We start from the raw sequence: 19190 nt of genomic DNA, 5'->3' as shown, positions 1-19190 counted from the left end.
CTAAAATTAAATGAAGTAATTAAATTTATTAATCAATTCATCTCTCTTGCTGAGGAGAACTTCAGCTACTTGACCAAAAGCATGAATTTCAATGAACAGAAAAAAAAGTCCTGTAGATGCAGATTGTTTTCCATAATTATCCAGAAATGAAGAGACGGACAGCTCCACCCACTGACGACTGCAGACTGTTTACTTCCACTTTTATGGAAATGGAGTCGACACAGGGACTAAAAACTTTTGTTTTAACAATTTAATGTAATTGTCTTAAAGTGTTGAAAATGATTTTCTTAATTTTACTCACATTGACTGAATTCTTTGTGTCTGGTAAGACATCCGTTTTTGTTTTGTTTTTTGGTTTCACTCTGAATTTCCTGTAAATCACTGCTTCTCAATCCTGTCATAGAGGAACCTAGCGCTTGCATATTTTGCTTGTAAGCTCATTAGTAGAAACTGTAAACCCTGAATTGTGTGTCATATAAGGGAGACATACATTAGACAACACATTACGTTTTTAAGGTTTGAGAAACATTGCAGTAAACGACAAAAACAAATTGCACCGTGGCGCAGTTTCCGTTATTTTTAATCGAGCACTAGATCTCTTCTTTAAAAAAATGGCAAAAGAGAAAATAATCGTACAATGAAGCACTGAGGCTTTGCTCTATTTCTCCTGCTTCAAGCTTAAAACAGCTATATAGCCTGAACTCAGTTTATCGATCGGTCAAGACGAGCACTTTTCTTTTCTCACAGTCATATGCCAAAACATTTATTTAATTATTGTAAAATATTGACTAGTCATTATATTAAATGAAAATTGTATATGAAGTGTCTTAAATATATTTCAGAGTGCATTTCAAACTGCAAAAGTCACATGATTTCAGTAAACGGGGCTTTGTTATGCATAGCTGTTTCAAAATAAAATGTCAACGATTTGCTGAACCCATGAACGACTGTCTGTTTTTTTTTTTACCTGATTTCAGATCAATTTTTATCTCTTATCAATTTTATTTGTAGACACATTTGCATACTAACTAAAAGTAAAAGATTTAGTTAATAGTTTCTTATTAGTCTGATTAACCAATCTCTCCATAAAACAAACTAAACAAGTGAATGAGTGAATGTATGAATTAGTGATTCATCCTTCTGCTGTTTGTTTGCATGTTACATTATAAACCCAGACATCGTTTTCATGATCTGTAGAACAACAACAACAAAACATTTTCACAGCACTTTCATTTTGTGCGTTATCGTCCCACTATTCCAGGCATCTGTAATAGTTAATTAGCTGTTCATTCCTTCTCCAGGTGTTTTTGGTGTGGATACAGACAAAGTGACCATGATGAAGGGAGATTCAGTCACTCTACAGACCGGTGTTAAAATAATCCAACTACAAGATATTAAATGGTATTTTAATAACACCCGCATAGCACAAATCACTGGAGATCTCAGTTATAACTGTACAGATGTTGAGTGTAATGAAGGGACTGAGAGATTCAGAGACAGACTGAAGCTGGATCATCAGACTGGATCTCTGACCATCATGAACATCACAAACACAGACTCTGGAGATTATAAACTACAGATCATCAGCAGCAGAATCAGTGAAAAGATCTTCAGTGTTACTGTTGTTGGTGAGTCACTTTATGAAACATTCTTTAATGATTCACGCAGAAGCAGTTTGTATGTTTTTATGTCACATTGACATATTTTAGATTTGTTTCTTACTAAACAGAACAGTTTAATTTGATAACTACATTAAAGAAGCTGCTGTTGTGTTCTGGTGGACTTAACAGTTTCCAGTCATCTCTGATCACCTTTTATTATAAGCTGTTTAAATGAGGATGTAATGTAATAGAAGTATGTAAAATGTGTTTATAAGCACAACACATGCACAAGTGAAGTGACATTCAGCCAAGTATGGTGACCCATACTCAGAATTTGTGCTCTGCATTTAACCCATCCGAAATGCACACACACAGAGCAGTGAACGCACACACACACACTGTGAGCACACACCCGGAGCAGTGGGCAGCCATTTATGCTGCGGCGCTCGGGGAGCAGTTGGGGGTTCAGTGCCTTGCTCAAGGGCACCTAAGTCGTGGTATTGAAGGTGGAGAGAGAACTGTTCATGCACTCCCCCCACCTACAATTCTGTCCGGCCCGAGACTCGAACTCACAACCTTTCGATTGGGAGTCCAACCCTCTAACCATTAGGCCACGACTTCAATTGTTGCATTTCACTCTGAATTTCAAGACTGAGAATGTATCTTGTGATGTATTAATAGTTCCCAATAAAAGGTTCCTCAGGCATCTGTGGTTTTGTGTTTCAGATGTTCCTGCTGCCGAACAAGATGAAACGAAGAGAAAGTCAGTGAAGGAGGGAGAATCTGTCACTTTAGATCCTGGTGTAATGAACAACACAAATGATTTGATGACTTGGTATTTTAATAACACTCTCATCGCTGAAATCACTGGAGATCAGAGTAAGATCTGTTCAGATGTTCAGTGTAAAGAGAGATTCAGAAACAGACTGAAGCTGGATCATCAGACTGGATCTCTGACCATCATGAACACCAGAACCACAGACGCAGGAGAATATAAACTGAAGATCAGCAGCATCAGCATCATTAAATGGAAAACATTTATTGTTTCTGTCTTTGGTAAATAAAATGTAGTCCTTCAGGGTTTTAAAATACAATTAGAAATGTTTAGAAAATGTTTGCATTGTTGCCTGTGTGAAAAAAGAGAGCTTTGACTTTGTATTAAAATATGATTAAGAGCATCTCTATAACCAGGATGTATACATGTGTAAAATAATTTAAACTAATGATTAAAGTAAAAAGATTATACATCTTTTACTTTACAGAGTTATCTCTCTGTAGTAATAATGACTGTCTGTCTTTATCATTCCAGATGTTGCACTCTCTTCAGCTGCTGTAGCAGGAATATGTGTTTGTGTTCTGCTGCTTGTTGCTGCAGCCGCTGGTGTGATCTACTACTGCAGACTTCAAACTTAAATAAGGGGTCTGTATCACATACAGATAACAAGCTAGAAATAACTTGAAAACATTTTTTAAAACATGTAAGAATATGTGTTTTTAATAAACCAAAATATTGTGTTTAACTGAGTTTCTTATTGTTCAAACAGACAGCAGGAGGCCGTGCAGAGTTCAGGTGAGATACTGTCAGCATATTTGAATATTTGAAATAGAACCATCACAATTCTTTAGAAATAGTTTGTGGTGTTCTAAAAGTTATGCTTCAGACACTGTCATTCAAATATTGTATTTGTACAGAAGATCACACTGTGATGCAGTTTATCAGACTGAAGATTAATTGTATTTGAAAGTGAAAGTGAAAGTGATAGTGATGTGTGGCGAAGTATGGTGTCCCATACTCAAAATGTGTGCTCTGCATTTGTCCCATCCAAGTGCACACACACATTAGTGAGTAGTGAACACACACAAACACACGTTGTGAACACACACCCGGAGCAGTGGGCATCCATGTTTGCTGTGATTGGGGGTTTAGTTCTTGTTCAAGGGCAAGTACCGAGACTCAAACCCATAACCTTTACAAGTTACAAGTCCAACATTGTGTTCATTATTTAGGAAAAGAAACCGTGTGTGCAACTAGCAAACATCTGGAAAAAGCACCATGTGTTTGTATAACCGAATCATCATCATTTACACCTGAATCTGTGTTTTATTACAGGGAACTCTTTTTCAAAAGACTCATTCCCCAAATCTGTCTGACAAGCTGGACACTACCAACAAGATGTCAACTGACTGGAATAAGACTGAGGCTGCTAATCAGACACCAGTGTAACATCATTCAATATTTTGACAAAAACAAGAATCTCTGTAGCACTTCTTGCTCGAACAAGAATGAGTTAATTACATAATATTATTACGAAAAATTAAATAAATTACCTCTGTCTTGAAAGGGGCAATGAAAAAAAAAAAACAGTAAGACATATAGAGAAGAGAAATCATTCAAATTCTACTCAACGTCTCATCAAAAACTGAATTATTATAATTCTTTGTTACTAATTTACATTAAAAAAACTTTAATACATATAAACACCATACTTCAATCAAACTGATGCAATTATGCTGATAAACATAGTAACCGACCACAGGAATATATGTGGCCTTTGCTGATTTTAAACACAACAAACAGGCATGTAAACACTAACACTTCACTCTGACCACAGTGTGCATGTGTTACTGACCTACACATGGATGCAGATTCATAAACAGGAAAGAAAGGCCCTGTCACAAATGGTACACTTTATTTGCACTTAAATGCATTACACTGAATATTATTTTGTGCATTAAAAAAAAAAAATGCTTTCATGAACACTTCATCCAAATGGAAACGTTCTTGGCATTGCTGTAAATCTGCTGGATCCTAAGTGGATCCTAAGAAAATAACTAAGTTCTGCTAAACATTTACTCTTTGCATTTTTGCACCCACAAACTAGACAAGTCAACATTACTGTTACTAAATGTTTGCTAAGAAGTATTTCCTACCAAAGCATGTTGGTGTTTGACTCTGAACAAGCCTATCTGTACCTGAGCAAAGACAACATTTTTTAGGTATTGTTGATGGTTTCCGCTAACACTTTATCAACACTTTATTTCATTAATTTATCAGTAATAAATAACTACAGGATAACGACTATAAAAATTACTTACTATTTACTAACAAGAAACTCAAATTACTAGCATTCAGTTGGTCATGATTATTCACTTAATAATTAGAAATTAGAAATCAGTTAATGTGTTTGCTTGAACTATGTAAAACTGAATCAAAGAAATCTGAAAATGTGAAAATAAATGTGAAATTTCATGAAGTGACGATTGCTTTATAATGCTTCGTGGTGTTTCATCTCGATAAGTTTGTATTCTTGAATATTAAGACTTGCCATTACTGCTTTTTCTTTATTTGGTAAGATCATATGCTTTCAGCTTTGACTTGCGTTTTTTCTTGGTTCTCTATTTTTCACTGGTTCCCCAAAACTGTTCCCCAACAACTACTTCCAACATTGAAAATAAACCAGTATATTATAATGATAAAGAGGCAGAGTGTAAAGAGACACAAAGAGTCTTTGATTTTATTCAAGAAGCTTGGTATATACTCAGACAAGAAGACAACATATCTAAGAGGACATGCATTTTGTTAAACTGACAAAAACAAGAATCTCTGTAGCACTTCTTGCTCGAACAAGAATGAGTGAATTACATAATATTATTACGAAAAATTAAATAAATTACCTCAGTCTTCAAACACTCAAGTCTCCTGCTGCACACAAATTATTTTTACCCATCCAGCAGATGGAGCCAGATATCTTAAAACTGATAACCAAAGTAGAAAAGCTTAATATCATTCAAAATGGTAAAACTGAACATTCATCTAGATACACTAGATAAAATAATGACTGTCTGTATTTAGATGTTCCAGATTCAGCTCTGTCTTCACTATATCAATACAAAGAAACACCAATAACAAGTATCAGTTGTTCTGTTACTTCAGACAGAAGAACAGTGTTACAGTGTCATTAATGTATTTAGATCAAACTTTTCAGATAGGCCAGTCTAGAGTCAGGATGTGATATAAAGGTTCACTGTAGAGAATTATTCTAGTTTTACCTTCATTTTTGTCACAGCATAAAAGCAGAACATCAAAGATGAGATGAGACAGTTAAACCAAAAGCCAGTTTCACTATCACGATGACTAGTTTTTTTTTTGATAGAAAATCCTCACATGAGCATTTGAAACCTGCTGCTTGAGTCAGAGAAACATCCAGTTGGCACCAGACTGACAGTGTTGCTCATTTATGTTTTTAGATGATTCGGAAAAGTAAATGTTCAAAAGCTATCATTGTACTGTAAGTACTGTGAAAGAGTCAAGCTTTTAAGAAAAGCCATTTTTATACTTTCAGATGCCCAGGCTCTTCATATTTCTAATAGTTTTAATAATTAAAAAAGTGTCAGTATATAAGCATTTGTTCATAACAGGGAAGTCAACTATTCCCTTTTGTTGGATTTGACTTTTATTTTGTGCTCATAGTAAATATGTAATTGTAGCCTGAATGGCAACATCTGGCACATTCACAAACTTGACTGCTTATTTTAATTAATATGCACTTTTCAAATAAAAATAAAGCAAATAAATAAACATAATAGGTAGATTTAGCATCTTTTGTCAATGTTTTGTCATGTCAGGGTTATAATACTGTCACTTGCAACATACACTTGCCATGATATAAATCAATAAGATGTGGACATAGATCATTAAATTCCATTAAAACTAAAGTTTCAGTGTTTAATATGCTTTTCATATAAATGATATTTGATTATAAATAGGTTACATTTTATGGTATGATAATAATAATAAAAAAGTTTTTGTATGAGCAGAATATTTTAAATATTTATTTTCTTCTTTAACTTTGCAGCTGCATATAGCTAAACAACATTTTGAAACAACCAAAAGTACTTCATTTTCGTGCTTCATTCGTGTGATGCAGTGAAAGTTATTACATCTGATTCACTCGTTATAAATAGATCCTTTGAATGGCAAATTCCTAGTTTGGACACTAGATGACGCTTTAATACATTATGTGGAATGCACACACTTTATGGGGGCTTTTGTGGCATAATGGTTAGAGTCGAATTACATTGTAACCAAAAGGTTTTTAGTCTCAAATGATTGTCATGGGAGAGTGAATGTAGATCGCTCTCTTTCACCCTCAATACCACGATTGAGGTGAAACCCTTGAGCAAGAACCAAACCCCAACTGCTACAAAAGCGCTGCAGCAAAAATGGCTGCTCACTGTGTGTGTGTGTGTGTGTGTGTGTGTGTGTGTGTGTGTGTGTGTGTGTGTGTGTGTGTGTGTGTTACTACTCACTGCTGAGCACTTGAAAGGATGTGTGATAGAACTTCCCCTGCAGCTAAGTTTTGGGGCTTCTACTGGCCACACTTACAAATCTTTCTTCTCTAGAGCTTCTGACACTCTACTGAATCTGATTACTTATCTTTTCAACACTATCACTCAGGACCAAGATATTTTGTGTTCGACTAACCTGCTGCCACAGTGTTGCCGGATTGGATTGACAATTTCCAGCCTAAAAGACAAAAAAAAAACAAAAAAAAAAAACACTTCATCAATCAAGTCTGGTAACAACATTTTAAGATCAAGAGACATATTGCGTGATTGATTTTCATCTGAAATGGTGAAAATAACCCAAATTCACTGGGGAGACTCAAGTTTGGAAAGTCTCCTAATGACCTTTTGGATGTATTTAATTAGTTACTATTATAATTATTTGATCTTTATAATCTATAATAACATTAAAAATAATTCAAGTTTCTTCTAAACCATATGTTTTGTTTTTGTTTTTTATGGGGGGTATTAAGGCAAGAACTGTGTAATTCTGGCCAAATATATCGCACTCTTGGTACAGCACCAAAGTTCCTTGATTATTACGTCGGAATGAAAGTATAGTTCATTGTCATTTCGGCCTAGAAAATCACAACTTTTCCGTTTCTGTTGGTCTTAATGCACTATGTAACTACACAAGAGTCAAGTTTTCAATAGGAAAAATACCAAAACTCTTTTTAAGCGCGATGCTCACGGTCTAATCAGATTCAATTTTATGATCTAATGATCTATGCTAAGCTAAGCTAAAAGTGCTAACGCCAGATGTGGAGATTGGCTGAATGGATTTGAAAATGGTAAAAATCAACTGTTTAACTCTTGAAAAAATTTGCCTATTTAAAAAATAAATAAATAAAATAAAAATAGCTTTGTTCCTTTATTTTTTTATTTTTATTTTTTTGTCCATGAAACAGGAAGTAGTTGTAGCTCAGGCATACAATGTCTGATATGCCCCAAACTTTAAGTTTTATAAGACTCCTGACCTGAACACATGCACATAACCATATTCTGTTATAGTCATAGCGCCACCTGCTGGCAACAGGAAGTGATTTGGTTTTCACTGACTTCGACATGCAATGTCAAATCTGCCCTAAATTTCTTGTTTGATAAGAATGCTGGCGTGAAGAAATCTAAAGGCCAATATCCAGTTATGATCCTAGTACCACTTTATGCTGAGTTCACACTGCATGTTTTTTAAAGTGATCAGATCACCATTGCTTTGACACTGCACGATTATATGGGGTAGCATTCAGGTGCTTCTGTGTTCACATTGCACATTGCCTTATCGTTTGCCATATTTGTGCCTCAAGTAAGCCTTAGCATTGCAACATGTAAGTCAACAAAATAAACCAAAACTGGCTCTAATGTGGGCCACAGTTGATTTTAATTCTACCCGTTCTTCCCCATATTCCTCACCTGGCCCACATGCTGCATAGAATGGTAGCATTTTTGCAGTGGTCTTCAAGCAAGCCATTACACAACCACATTTTAGCTTACAATGAAACCAAATCAACCATAAATATACATTATCTGGGCCAGATTTAGGTTGAGAGATTTTTTGTCTTAACACTGTTTTCTGTGTGTTATATAATCTGGCTCTTCTATAAAGCACTTTAGTCAGCCTGGCTGTTGTAAATGTGCTATACTAATACAATTAACTCGAACTTAGGTGAGTTATGCATAAACAATATTGAGTAGACACACTTTTTCTTGTCAGAGTACTGCAGAGTTTTGGAAATGTAAGCTGTTCTTGCAGCTCGCCTTTCTCAAAGCATTTAGATGATCACTGTGATTTTTTTTTTACATGTTAAAGACATTAATTATGAGTCGTTTCCAAGGTAGAGAGCTGAAACCATTCGGTTGCACGCAAGTTCAAGATCATTAGCGATTCAAAGATTTCACATCTGAAAGAGAGGTGTACGTGTGTTTTCTGTCCGTACGTTCATTCTTTGAATCACACGTACACATATCAGAGAGATGATTGTCAGATCAAATTTAGGATGGTTTCTGTGCAACACTTTATAAATGAGGCCTGATGTTTTTTTTTTTTTTCACTGTGTGGTGATACATCAATGCAGACTATGTCACCGTGTCTCAATCTGCTCATGAATTAGAATGTGTTTTGCTTGACTTTTAAGTGTAATAAGTGCTCTGTCAGAATGAACTAGTGGAGGTATTAAAGTCTTGTAATGCAATGCTCTCATTTCACAGTGCACACTGAGAAAATGTGTACACCATGTACAGTACATGAATATGTATTATATCCTCTTCGTCATGCCTCGAGCTGATCCGTGCTGGTCGCTGAGGAAATACATCAACTTTGCACTGTGGATCGCCGGATCGGCTTTCACCGTGGATGAAGTGGAGTCCAGCCCAGGGTCGTCACATATTGTTGCTGCAAGACCAACAGACGCTCCTTCATAGAAACCACCGGGGACGCAGTTCTCAAGTTCTGATGTCAATAATAGGCCCCATTTAAGAGATTTGCTAAATCTCAACTGTAGTAATTCAGTCATCTGTAAGAATCTGCTTAACCTTTAGCTGTCTTTATTGTCTTATAGTTATGACATGGAAGACAGTAATAAGCAGATTGTAACCCAGGCAGCAAGCAGTGTCTGCACAGAGACCACATGGATTTCACTCGGGCCAGATGTGGGCCGGATCTGGGCCAACACTACAGTATGTTATTATCTGGGAAGGTTGGACACCTCTTTTTATTAAAGAGTATTTTTATTTAAAAAAAAATTTCACAGTGGGCATACATTTTTCATGGCCCCAAACTAAGAGTTTGCCATCTGCTCTAATTTTGTGGATACAGTATTAAGTTATTTCCTAATAAAATTTAAGTATTACATTTTAAATGACAGCTGAAAACTTCATCAGACTTCATTCTAAAATCAAAAATAAAACCAAATAAAACTTTGCTTTCTCTTTTTTCTTTAATCTTTCCCTGTCTAGCTTGAATGATGCTTGAAACTTGTCACTTGTGGGCACATCCTGTGTCTGTTCGCCTCTTTAAAATGAATCTCTTGAAGTCTTCCCCAATTGTAAGTCACTTTGGATTGAAGCACCTGCAAAATGAATAAATTTAAATGTATTAAATATGAGTTGAATATGATCATTGTGTTTCTATTATTTCTCTTATAGCTCCTTTGTCAATAACAATTTCTCGTCATGGTTCTGTGTTTCTATAGATCAAGTGTCTGAACAGGAAGAGGCCCTTCCCCTACAAACTTGCTTTAAATAACATTTCTCTGTCTGTCCACCCAACAGATGAAACCACATGTCTAAGACAACCGACCACAGCAGCTTTCAGTTTCAGGCAGAAGCTTAACTTTCTGTAAGATTAGCAATGTGAGATGCAGACCCTTTGTAACGTTTTACTCTGCTTCTTCTTTACACAACAATTGAATAAACTGAATTTATTCAACCATTTTTACAATACCAGAGTTAGGCTTCACTTAAACTGCTTAAACTATCCTTTTGACCTGCTCTCTACTAAATGTAATAATAATTGTTCACGTTTGTTCACTGACTGCCTGCTGCACATTAAACACAAAGCTTCAATCAGCAAGCATAGTCAGACTAAATGACTGCAACACATCATCTTGCAACAGTCATGAGTGGTCTTGACATTTTTGTGTTCTTGTTTCTGAATCAGTTCTTCCTCCTGTGTCTGAACTGGATTAACAATAATACAGGTGACTTATAAACAGTAGAACTAGAGTAGAATGCTGTATCAAAAGAGTTATTTGTAGATAATATTTAAATTCATGACATGTTTTTTCTGCATTTCCTGCAGTTGCAGCACATCCTGAATACAGCAACCATCAACAGAGATCCAGCAATAGCAGCAGAGATCTGTACTGTCATGGAGAATGAGTCTGGAGGATGAGGAGAGTGTGAGAGAGTCTGTGGGAGCGTGCTGTAATGGCTAAAAGAGAGTCTACATAGAATAAAAGTGATCAGGTCAGTAAAAAAATCACTCATATCAGTGCTGCTGTTCCTGATCTAGTTGTTGAGTCTGGTTGCTGATGTGATTGCTCACAGCTGTAGGTCAATGTATTGAGTGAATGTTTAGTGTGATGATTAACAGTGATTGTGTCTGTCATCTGAGCAAGCGCAAGCGTTCAGCTCTTGAGGGAGTTGGATACGCTCTGCTGCGCTCATTGAGATGCATTTGCGAGACTCTAAGGGCATGTGAGTATTTCACTATTTACCAGAGTTTGTAGCAACAGCTGCATGCATGTGTTCGCCTCTTGCTGGAATAGCGATGCATACGTGGCAGCAGTTTTTGCTTGCGCTTGATTCCTGTGGGTTGAGTGTGTTTAGCTCCCGCGGGAGCTGAAGGCATGTTGTATGTTGTGTCATTGTGTATAGGATCTGACGGGAAATTTCTCTTTATGCTGCACTAAGAAAAAAAAAAAACATTATCATCCACAGATTCCAGCATACTAGTTATGCCAACATCGAGGTAATGTGTGAGAATGGTTATGAGAAGATGCCACCTGTTAAGGAAAAGCTGCCATGCTATCTATCCATGGGGGAAGCATCTTCTCTTAAGATGTAAGTCTATTAAGACTTCCTCCTTGCAAAGCAAGCACTAGCAAAACGTTTAGAGGGTTTGTGCATCCATATAATAGTTATTTGATACCCAATAACACACTTAATTTCAGAGTTGGTTGTTTGGGCTAAGAGCATGCACGCAATGTCCTTGAGGGGGCAATTTGCATGCAATTCTGAGCATTTTTTAAAAAAAATCTCCGCTCCCGGTTGTCTCTCTTTTCGAGGAAAGAGGGGCAGACATCTGTTTCCTGCGAGCTGTTGGAGGTTATGGACTTGCCGTGGAAGCTCGCTAAGAAGGTGACGCCACAAGGTTGTCTGGATGAGCGTTATCTTTCTGGTCATAGTCCTCCGTCTCAGATGAGCCTTCCATTTCTTCTTGACCTCCATACAGAGATCAAGTAGAAATTGAAGAGGCCGTTTTTCTTATGCATCCAATGATTCCAGCATATGGTTATGCAATATCGAGGTGATGCGCAAAAAACGGTTTCATGATCAGGTAGCTGAGTTGGTCTGCCCTGGAAGATATCGGAAAGAAAGTAGGGCTTTCTACTTGATGCTCCGGTCTCGCCTTCTGAATTTGTTGGTACCTCCATTGAGACGATGTTCAAGATGTTCAGGGAGGTTAAAAAGCACACAGCTGCCTTCAATCCTTCATGAACAACCAGGTCTGAGCCCGAACATCATAGGGATCCTGGTCAGTCTCGGTCTGAGGATCAGAGACTGGCACAGAAGGCTAGTGTAGCATCTCACGCTCCATGAGTATCTACTCGCTCCCTTTGGGTGTTTTACATCTGCCCTTATCTTCACCATTCATAATTCACCGATAACAAACAGCTCTCTACCTGACTGAGATTAGGTGGGAACTTCCAGCATTACAGTCTCCTCTTGAGCTGGGCTCCAGCGCGATAATCAGAGTGGGGGAGTATGATCCATTCTATATATACTAGGGGTGTAACGATACGCGTATTCGTATTGAACCGTTCGGTACGACGCTTTCGGTTCGGTACGCGGTACGCATTATGTATACCGAACGGTTCGTTGGAGTAATTAATTATATTTGAAAAAAAAAAAAAAGAGAGAGAAAGAAATATAATGATATGCGTTCAACAAGGTAGCCCAATAACCCAAACAACGTAACAGGCAACGCCCCTGACACTCCCGAAGAAGAAAAAAACACCATCTTATATGTTTATGTTAGGCTACTCAGCAGGCGCTCGCTCACTCAGTACATGCTGAAGGCTCGTTGCAAAATAGCCAATGCGTTTAACAGACTAGAAATGAGAAGATCCTCCAATAACCAACAGGTCTGGTGTTTGGGTGCACTTTGGATTCCCTTTAAGCTATAATGGTGATGGCAAAAGAGTGGTGGATAAAAAAACAACGGTATGTCGCATCTGCAACATGACAGGGTACACCAGCGGGATTACAAAAAAAAAAAAAAAAAAACCAGCGGGAATATCTGGGATATATGCGTCAGTACTATCTGGGAAAAGACGAAAAAAAGGAGAAACATGCACGCAGCAAACTATCCCTGCAGCATTTAGACACTATAGCTTACAGGGAATCCAACCCAAACACCAGACCTGTTGGTTATTTTAGGATCTTATATTTCTGGTCTGTTAAATGCATTAGACATTTTGCAACGAGCCTTCAGCGCGTGCTGAGTGAGCGAGCGCCTTAGGGGCCATTCACATATCGTGCCTAAAAACGCATGGAAAACGCTAAGCGCGTCTTTCTCCTGAGGCGTCTGTCTTTGCTAAGCAACAATGACGTGCTCTCTCCATGAGACGCGGAAATTTCAGCGAAGGATAAATGGATTTGCAGCTCTAAAAATCGCTTGCAGTAGCTCTGCTACTGAATTTATTTCAAAATTGCAATCCATATACAACTATGATCAGCTGTTCCTTCATCTTGGCTGAGCTCTCAACGTTGTTACGGGAAAGGATGAAGCTGATTGGTTGGTTCTTGTCACATGACCCGCGGTGCGCTTGCGGCATTCTGAAAAGTTGAGATGTTTTTACATTTTGCTGTATCTAAAACGTATCGAACCGAACCGAACCGAACCGTGACATCAGTGTATCGTATCGAACCGAACCGTGAATTTTGTGAACCGTTACACCCCTAATATATACTTATATTTGTATTAAATTGCTGGTGGTTGTGTGAGTGAGTTTTCTTTGCAGTGCTCAATTATTGTGTTTACTAAACACTCGTTGGCACTATGTCCAGCCGGTATGATAGTCCGAATTCCGGCTTCATGCTTCTGGTATTAGGCGGCCAGATCATAGGTTTCTGCGGGAGCCTTCTTGATCATCAGGCCCGGCACGGCACTGCAAGGAATTTCCTGGATGTCTGGCCAGATCACCCTGAGGGGCTTCCTGGTCGCTTGGACATACCTTCTTGCTGACGTATCGAGCAGGAAGTGGAGTTGGCAATTGCAGGAATCTTCTTGTATATGCTGTCTCAGGTGATGCTCCCCTCGCCAGAGGTTTGTAATTTTTGCTTGCCTCTGCCATGCGGTTCGGCACCTCTGTGGTGCCTAAGAAGCTTTAAGTACACACGCTAAGCTCTGTTGTTGAGAGTTTGGGTTGTGCTCATTCAGCTAGGTAGCTTACTGCTGGTTGTTCCATGCTGCAGATTGAGTCCCCTCTCTCATAAGAGTTGGGGTGTGCTCCCTCATGATGTTGCAGCTTGGAACATGCGGTAGGTTGAGCCCCCCCCCTCATTTGAGAGCTGGGTGATTGCCCCTCCCCTCAACTAGCCCCCCCCCCCCCCCCCCCCCTCATTTGAGAGCTGGGTGATTGCCCCTCCCCTCAACTAGATAATTACTGCTAGCCGCTCCAGTATTATTACCCACAAGAACAATATTTAAAATCTATGTAATGGTACACGTGAAGTCTCTGCACACTTTCTGAAATCCACACTGGGGTAAGTTTGCACATTGGTACTCTGCGTTCTTTCTAGAAATCCTATATGGTCAGGGCTTCGCGCGGTTTCTTTGTGACTTTTCTGGAGTTGGAAAAAGGCCATGTTCATCATGGGTGCTGCTCCACCTATGTATCCTTGGCTACCAATCTAAACAAGATGTTGCTATTAGGGATCTGTTGAGAGAGTTCCGCAAGGCTTATCCCTTTAAAGGAATCTTACTTGATTCCAAGCCTTGAGCTCTACCCCAGTTCGAGGCCTTAACATGGAAGTTGGGTATGTAGCCTAGGCCCTTGGCCATAAGGGATAATGTCCCAGACGTCCCAGGGTCAACTCAATAGTAGAGTTGGTACTTAGTGTTCACCATGATTCTGGCCTATACTCCCCTCAGCAAGGCGATGTGGGTATACTGTTCCCCATAGTGCCCCCTAGAGGACTTAGTTCAAAGTTTCCTTAAAAAAGGGAACGTCTCAGGTTATGAATGTAGCCATGGTTCCCTGAGAAGGGAATGAGATACTGCGTCCTCTAGCTTCCTGCCATGCTTCGGATGCAAGCTTCAGACAAAGAAGTGAATGACGTGTTCTCCCAGTGCCTATTTATTTATAGTTGCACCGTAAGTGATGTCAGGGGCTGTTGCCGGCCAACTTGGTGTTTTTTCAATGTATGCTTCAGACACGGGTCATGACGAGGCGTTCCCCATAGCGACCCCTAGAGGAAACAGTGTCTCGTTCCCTACTCAGGGAACCATCGTTACATTCGAAACCTGGGACATTTTTACTTACCATAGACAGAAACACTGAATGTTTTTGATGAAAGTTCAGCTCACTGATCTGTAGTTTATAATGTCCAGCATGTTCAGTTGTGATGTTTGATTGTCCAGCTTCAGTCTGTCTCTGAATCCCTCATCAAAAAGATCATCATATAAAGTCATTCTCTAATCAGCATTTTATTGTAGCACTCAATTATAACATTCAAAACATTCAATTATAGTGAATGGGGAAAAGTACAAAGTTAAAACTAGGCATAATATCACAGAACCAGTTTTACTTATATTTATCTTCGGACTCAAACTGAGGGGCTCACAGGAAGAAGGTCCTCGGTTTGAGCCCCTGCAGGGACAGGAGGCTTTTCTGTGTGAAGTTTGCATGTTCTCCCTGTGTCTGCATGGGTTACGCCAGTTACTCCGGTATCCTCTCACAGCCCAAAGACATGCAGGTTAGGTTAATTGAAGACTCTAAACTGTCCCTGGATGTGTATGTAAAGACAAGACTTGTGTGTGGATCAATTGTGTATGGATTTACGGTTCATGATTCTTACTATGTATATAGCTATAGATGCTGGAATGGTGTTAAGAAGAAAATAAACAAACAAACTGACTCCAAACTGACTCTAACTGAAACCTGCTACAGTTTAATTTCAATAGAAATGTGGATTGATCTGTTGGGTGGACAAATATCTTGTATGTGAGCATGGGTATTCAAATCACGTGTGTTTAGTGTGTGGGTGTAGAGTTTCTTCCTGTCCTGCTACTATAGTATGAAAAGCTTTGAACTTTATTCTACAGAAACAAGAAGAGAAACCGCCTTTTACAGAGAGACAGAACAGCAATAGAAAACACAGTCATGTTTTACAATGCCATTCACAAGTTTATCCTGAAAAAGTTTTTCTTTTATTGTATTACTTACATACACATAAGCATTGAGGTCTTTTTCAGTTTAGAGCCTCTTACTCATATGGATTTCAAGACACGTTGGATGGATTCTCCGGTAGTGAATGAGTGAGTGAGCAAGAAAACTTTATTAATCCCAAAAGGGAAACTGGTTTGAAATCTATATGACCGAACAATTTTAACCGGCTGGCCATTAATTGTGACTGGGAGGACCTTCTCCTTTTTCTTTCTAAATTCAATCAAAAGTTATCTAGTCTTCCCTATATTTAGTTTTAGAAAGTTAGACTAAACATCCCTTCTATAAGCAAGGTCATTACCCTGATTAAGTAGACCTACTAAGGCAGTGTCGTCAGAGAATTTTATACAAGACAGGATGACTGACTATGCCTATAGTCTGCAATGTAAACTGACTGTTTGTTACCAAACCTAACAAACTGTGGTCGTAATAACATATAATCTAAAATCCAGGCAATAGTTGTATTATGCAATTTAATTTAATTTATAAATTAATTTCTATTAATTTTATTAATTTGTTAGCTAAAATATTTGGCTGTATAGTAAAAAATTAAAAGCACTCTGAAAAAAAAAACATGATTCTAACAGAACTAGCGGTAGTTTCGGGATGACTAAATAATAGTGCATCATCTACCCCCACATCCTTCCTATATGCAAATTGAAAGGGATTCTGAAAAACAGACACCTGCCTAGTCAGATGATCAAGTACAGCCCTCTCAAAACATTTCATAATGTGTGATGTCAGAGCTATAGGCCTCAGGTTAGCAAGACTATTTGACACCTTGGCTTTTTTAGGAATAGGAATAAGGCAAGATGATTTCCACATAACTGATATTTAGCAGAGGACAGAGACAACAAAAACAGTGAATGAAGGACAGAGCATAGCTGATCAGCACACACTTTTAGGGTACGCGGATGTACACCATCGGGGCCTTCTGCCTTATTTGGTTTAATACACCTTAACTGCTGACGAACCTCTTCAGTAATAAGATTAATAGCTGAACTACAGTCCTCAGAACTGTTCTGCCTAAGATTAGAGAGGACATTCACATGTACACAAAAGAAATCGCATTCATCAAATCTGGCAAAAAAAGTTTTGGCATTGTTAGCCTGTATACCCAATTTACATAAACTAGGATTACTAGGCCCATATCCAGTAATACACTTCATACCATTCCATAGACCTCGTGTGTTGCTAATGGACATTTTACCTTCAACACTTTCCTTATATTTTTGTTAGCCCTGTCTGATGATGACTTTCAACTCTCTTTGGGCAACTTTAATAATTTCTTTATCACCACTATAAAAGTCTGATTTCTTCTTATTGATAGCAGCTTTAACGTCTCTGTTGACCCATGGTTTATTATTGTGAAATATTTTGATTTGTTTACACTGAATTACAGCCTTGACACAATAATTAATGTAACAAGTCACTTTTTTTAGAGATACTGTCCAAATCACTGTCTCCATCAAAAAACACAGACCAGTATTCAAAGCACCCCTTTAGTGTTTCACAAGCATCATCTGACCAGACGCGCACAGTCTTTGACGTAATTGGCTGTTTACGTATCACCATTGAATATTTGGAAGTCAAGTTTATCAGATTATGGTCTGATTTACCCAGCGGAGGAAGCAATTTAGCCACATAGCCATCCTTAACATTTGTATAAAACAAGTCAATAATATTGTCACCCCTCGTATGACACGTCACCATTTGTTTAAAAATAACCAGTGCATCTGGAGAGGAGCGCTGTAAGTCATGCGTCATTCTCGAAATTGTCTCAATGGTACACTTCCCATTTCCCGATGGTGGGATATACACCACTATGACAATAACATGGGAGAACTCCCTGGGTAGATAGTAAGGTCTACAACTCACTGCAATCAGCTCAATATTTGGGTCACAGACTCGTTCTTTTACCATAACATGTTGAGTGTGACACCATCGGTTGTTCACATACAGACAGACACCTCCACCTTGCTTCTTACCCGTACTTGCTTGATCTCTGTCCATCCTGTGAAGTGCAAAGCCTTCCATCTCCACATGAGACTCAGGTATCCTATCAGACAGCCACGTCTCAGAAAAACTGAGTAAACTGGTCTGCGAAACGTGCAATCGAACATCAAACAAGCTGTTAATTTATCCGCTGATGACAGAGTGGACATTCCCCATAGTAACCGAGGGTAAGACAGGTTTGTATCCTGGCCAGCGGTTTCTGACCCGAACACCTCCTCTGCTGCCTCTCTTACGAACCTTTGCCTTGGGCTTGATTTCTGATAGATTGACATCAGGATTCAATAGTCTTGATGCTGAAAACCACAACTGAAGAAGCTCATGCCGGCTGTACGTTATGACAGACAGGCCCGGCTCTTTCATCAAGTGGAATGTTTTTGCGGCTTTCCAAACAATCAATATCCACAGCCACAGAAGGCAAACAAGTGTACGATTATTAAGTGCAACCAAAATCATGTTGTCAGGGACCAACCACGCTAATAATCCAGAGTTAGGATACTTCCAAAAAAACTTAAAACCACATTAAATACAGACGATCACACGCACAGTGCCTTTTTAGCCTCTATTCCTTCTTCATAAGGAACTGTAAGTTCTGACAAGATGACCCACACATAGCTAAAGTGGACCAGAGCATGATGTCTGGCCAACGCAATGTTGTGGTGATCTCCTAAGGGTACATCATCTTTGGGTCAAAGATCAACACTTATGTTCCACTCAGCTCAGGATTAGAGAAGGGACCGTGGCCCAATGTGCCCATGAGCTACTGTGGCTAACAGATTTCAAGGGAAACTGTAAGGTTTTTCTTCAGAACAGTACCATGCTGGAGAGGCCTTTTTGGAGGCCCAGCCATTTGCATGTATAGTTTTTTGCTCTGCAGTCCATCTTCTTAACTGCTGTCAAGGTGATATAACACCGCATCAAGAACCACATCAGAGGTGGTATAGGTTGAATTCATAACACCAAAACCTGAAATTTCCTGGGAGAATGTTTGCAATTTTTGCTCAGCCCATCCATCAAATGAGGCATCACAGAGTGTACTTGTACTTGTCAGGTAGCTTAA

General features: G+C 38.7%; 1 protein-coding gene across 1 annotated transcript; it reads left to right on the top strand.

Annotated features, from left to right (window-relative positions):
* LOC127987231 (uncharacterized) lies at positions 1 to 4588 on the top strand. The gene is made up of 6 exons (XM_052589511.1): positions 1 to 324; positions 1302 to 1628; positions 2328 to 2657; positions 2911 to 3021; positions 3146 to 3171; positions 3712 to 4588. Exons 1-4 carry the CDS (start codon positions 279 to 281, stop codon positions 3012 to 3014), a joined length of 807 nt encoding a protein of 268 aa, XP_052445471.1. The 5' UTR covers positions 1 to 278; the 3' UTR covers positions 3015 to 3021; positions 3146 to 3171; positions 3712 to 4588.
* Positions 4589 to 19190: the final 14602 nt, after the last annotated feature.

This window comes from Carassius gibelio, chromosome B22 (assembly GCF_023724105.1).
Source record: "Carassius gibelio isolate Cgi1373 ecotype wild population from Czech Republic chromosome B22, carGib1.2-hapl.c, whole genome shotgun sequence".
NCBI lineage: Eukaryota > Metazoa > Chordata > Actinopteri > Cypriniformes > Cyprinidae > Carassius > Carassius gibelio.
The sequence above is the reverse complement of the archived record's forward strand: the minus strand, read 5'-3'. Positions and strand labels throughout refer to the sequence as shown.

Excerpts from the sequence above, each read along its gene's own strand:
- LOC127987231 (XM_052589511.1), top strand. The coding sequence starts at position 279 with ATGATTTTCTTAATTTTACTCACATTGACTGAATTCTTTGTGTCTG. Across the intron at positions 325-1,301 it reads GACTGAATTCTTTGTGTCTG|GTGTTTTTGGTGTGGATACA; the intron begins GTAAGACATCCG and ends TTCCTTCTCCAG. Across the intron at positions 2,658-2,910 it reads ATTTATTGTTTCTGTCTTTG|ATGTTGCACTCTCTTCAGCT; the intron begins GTAAATAAAATG and ends TTATCATTCCAG.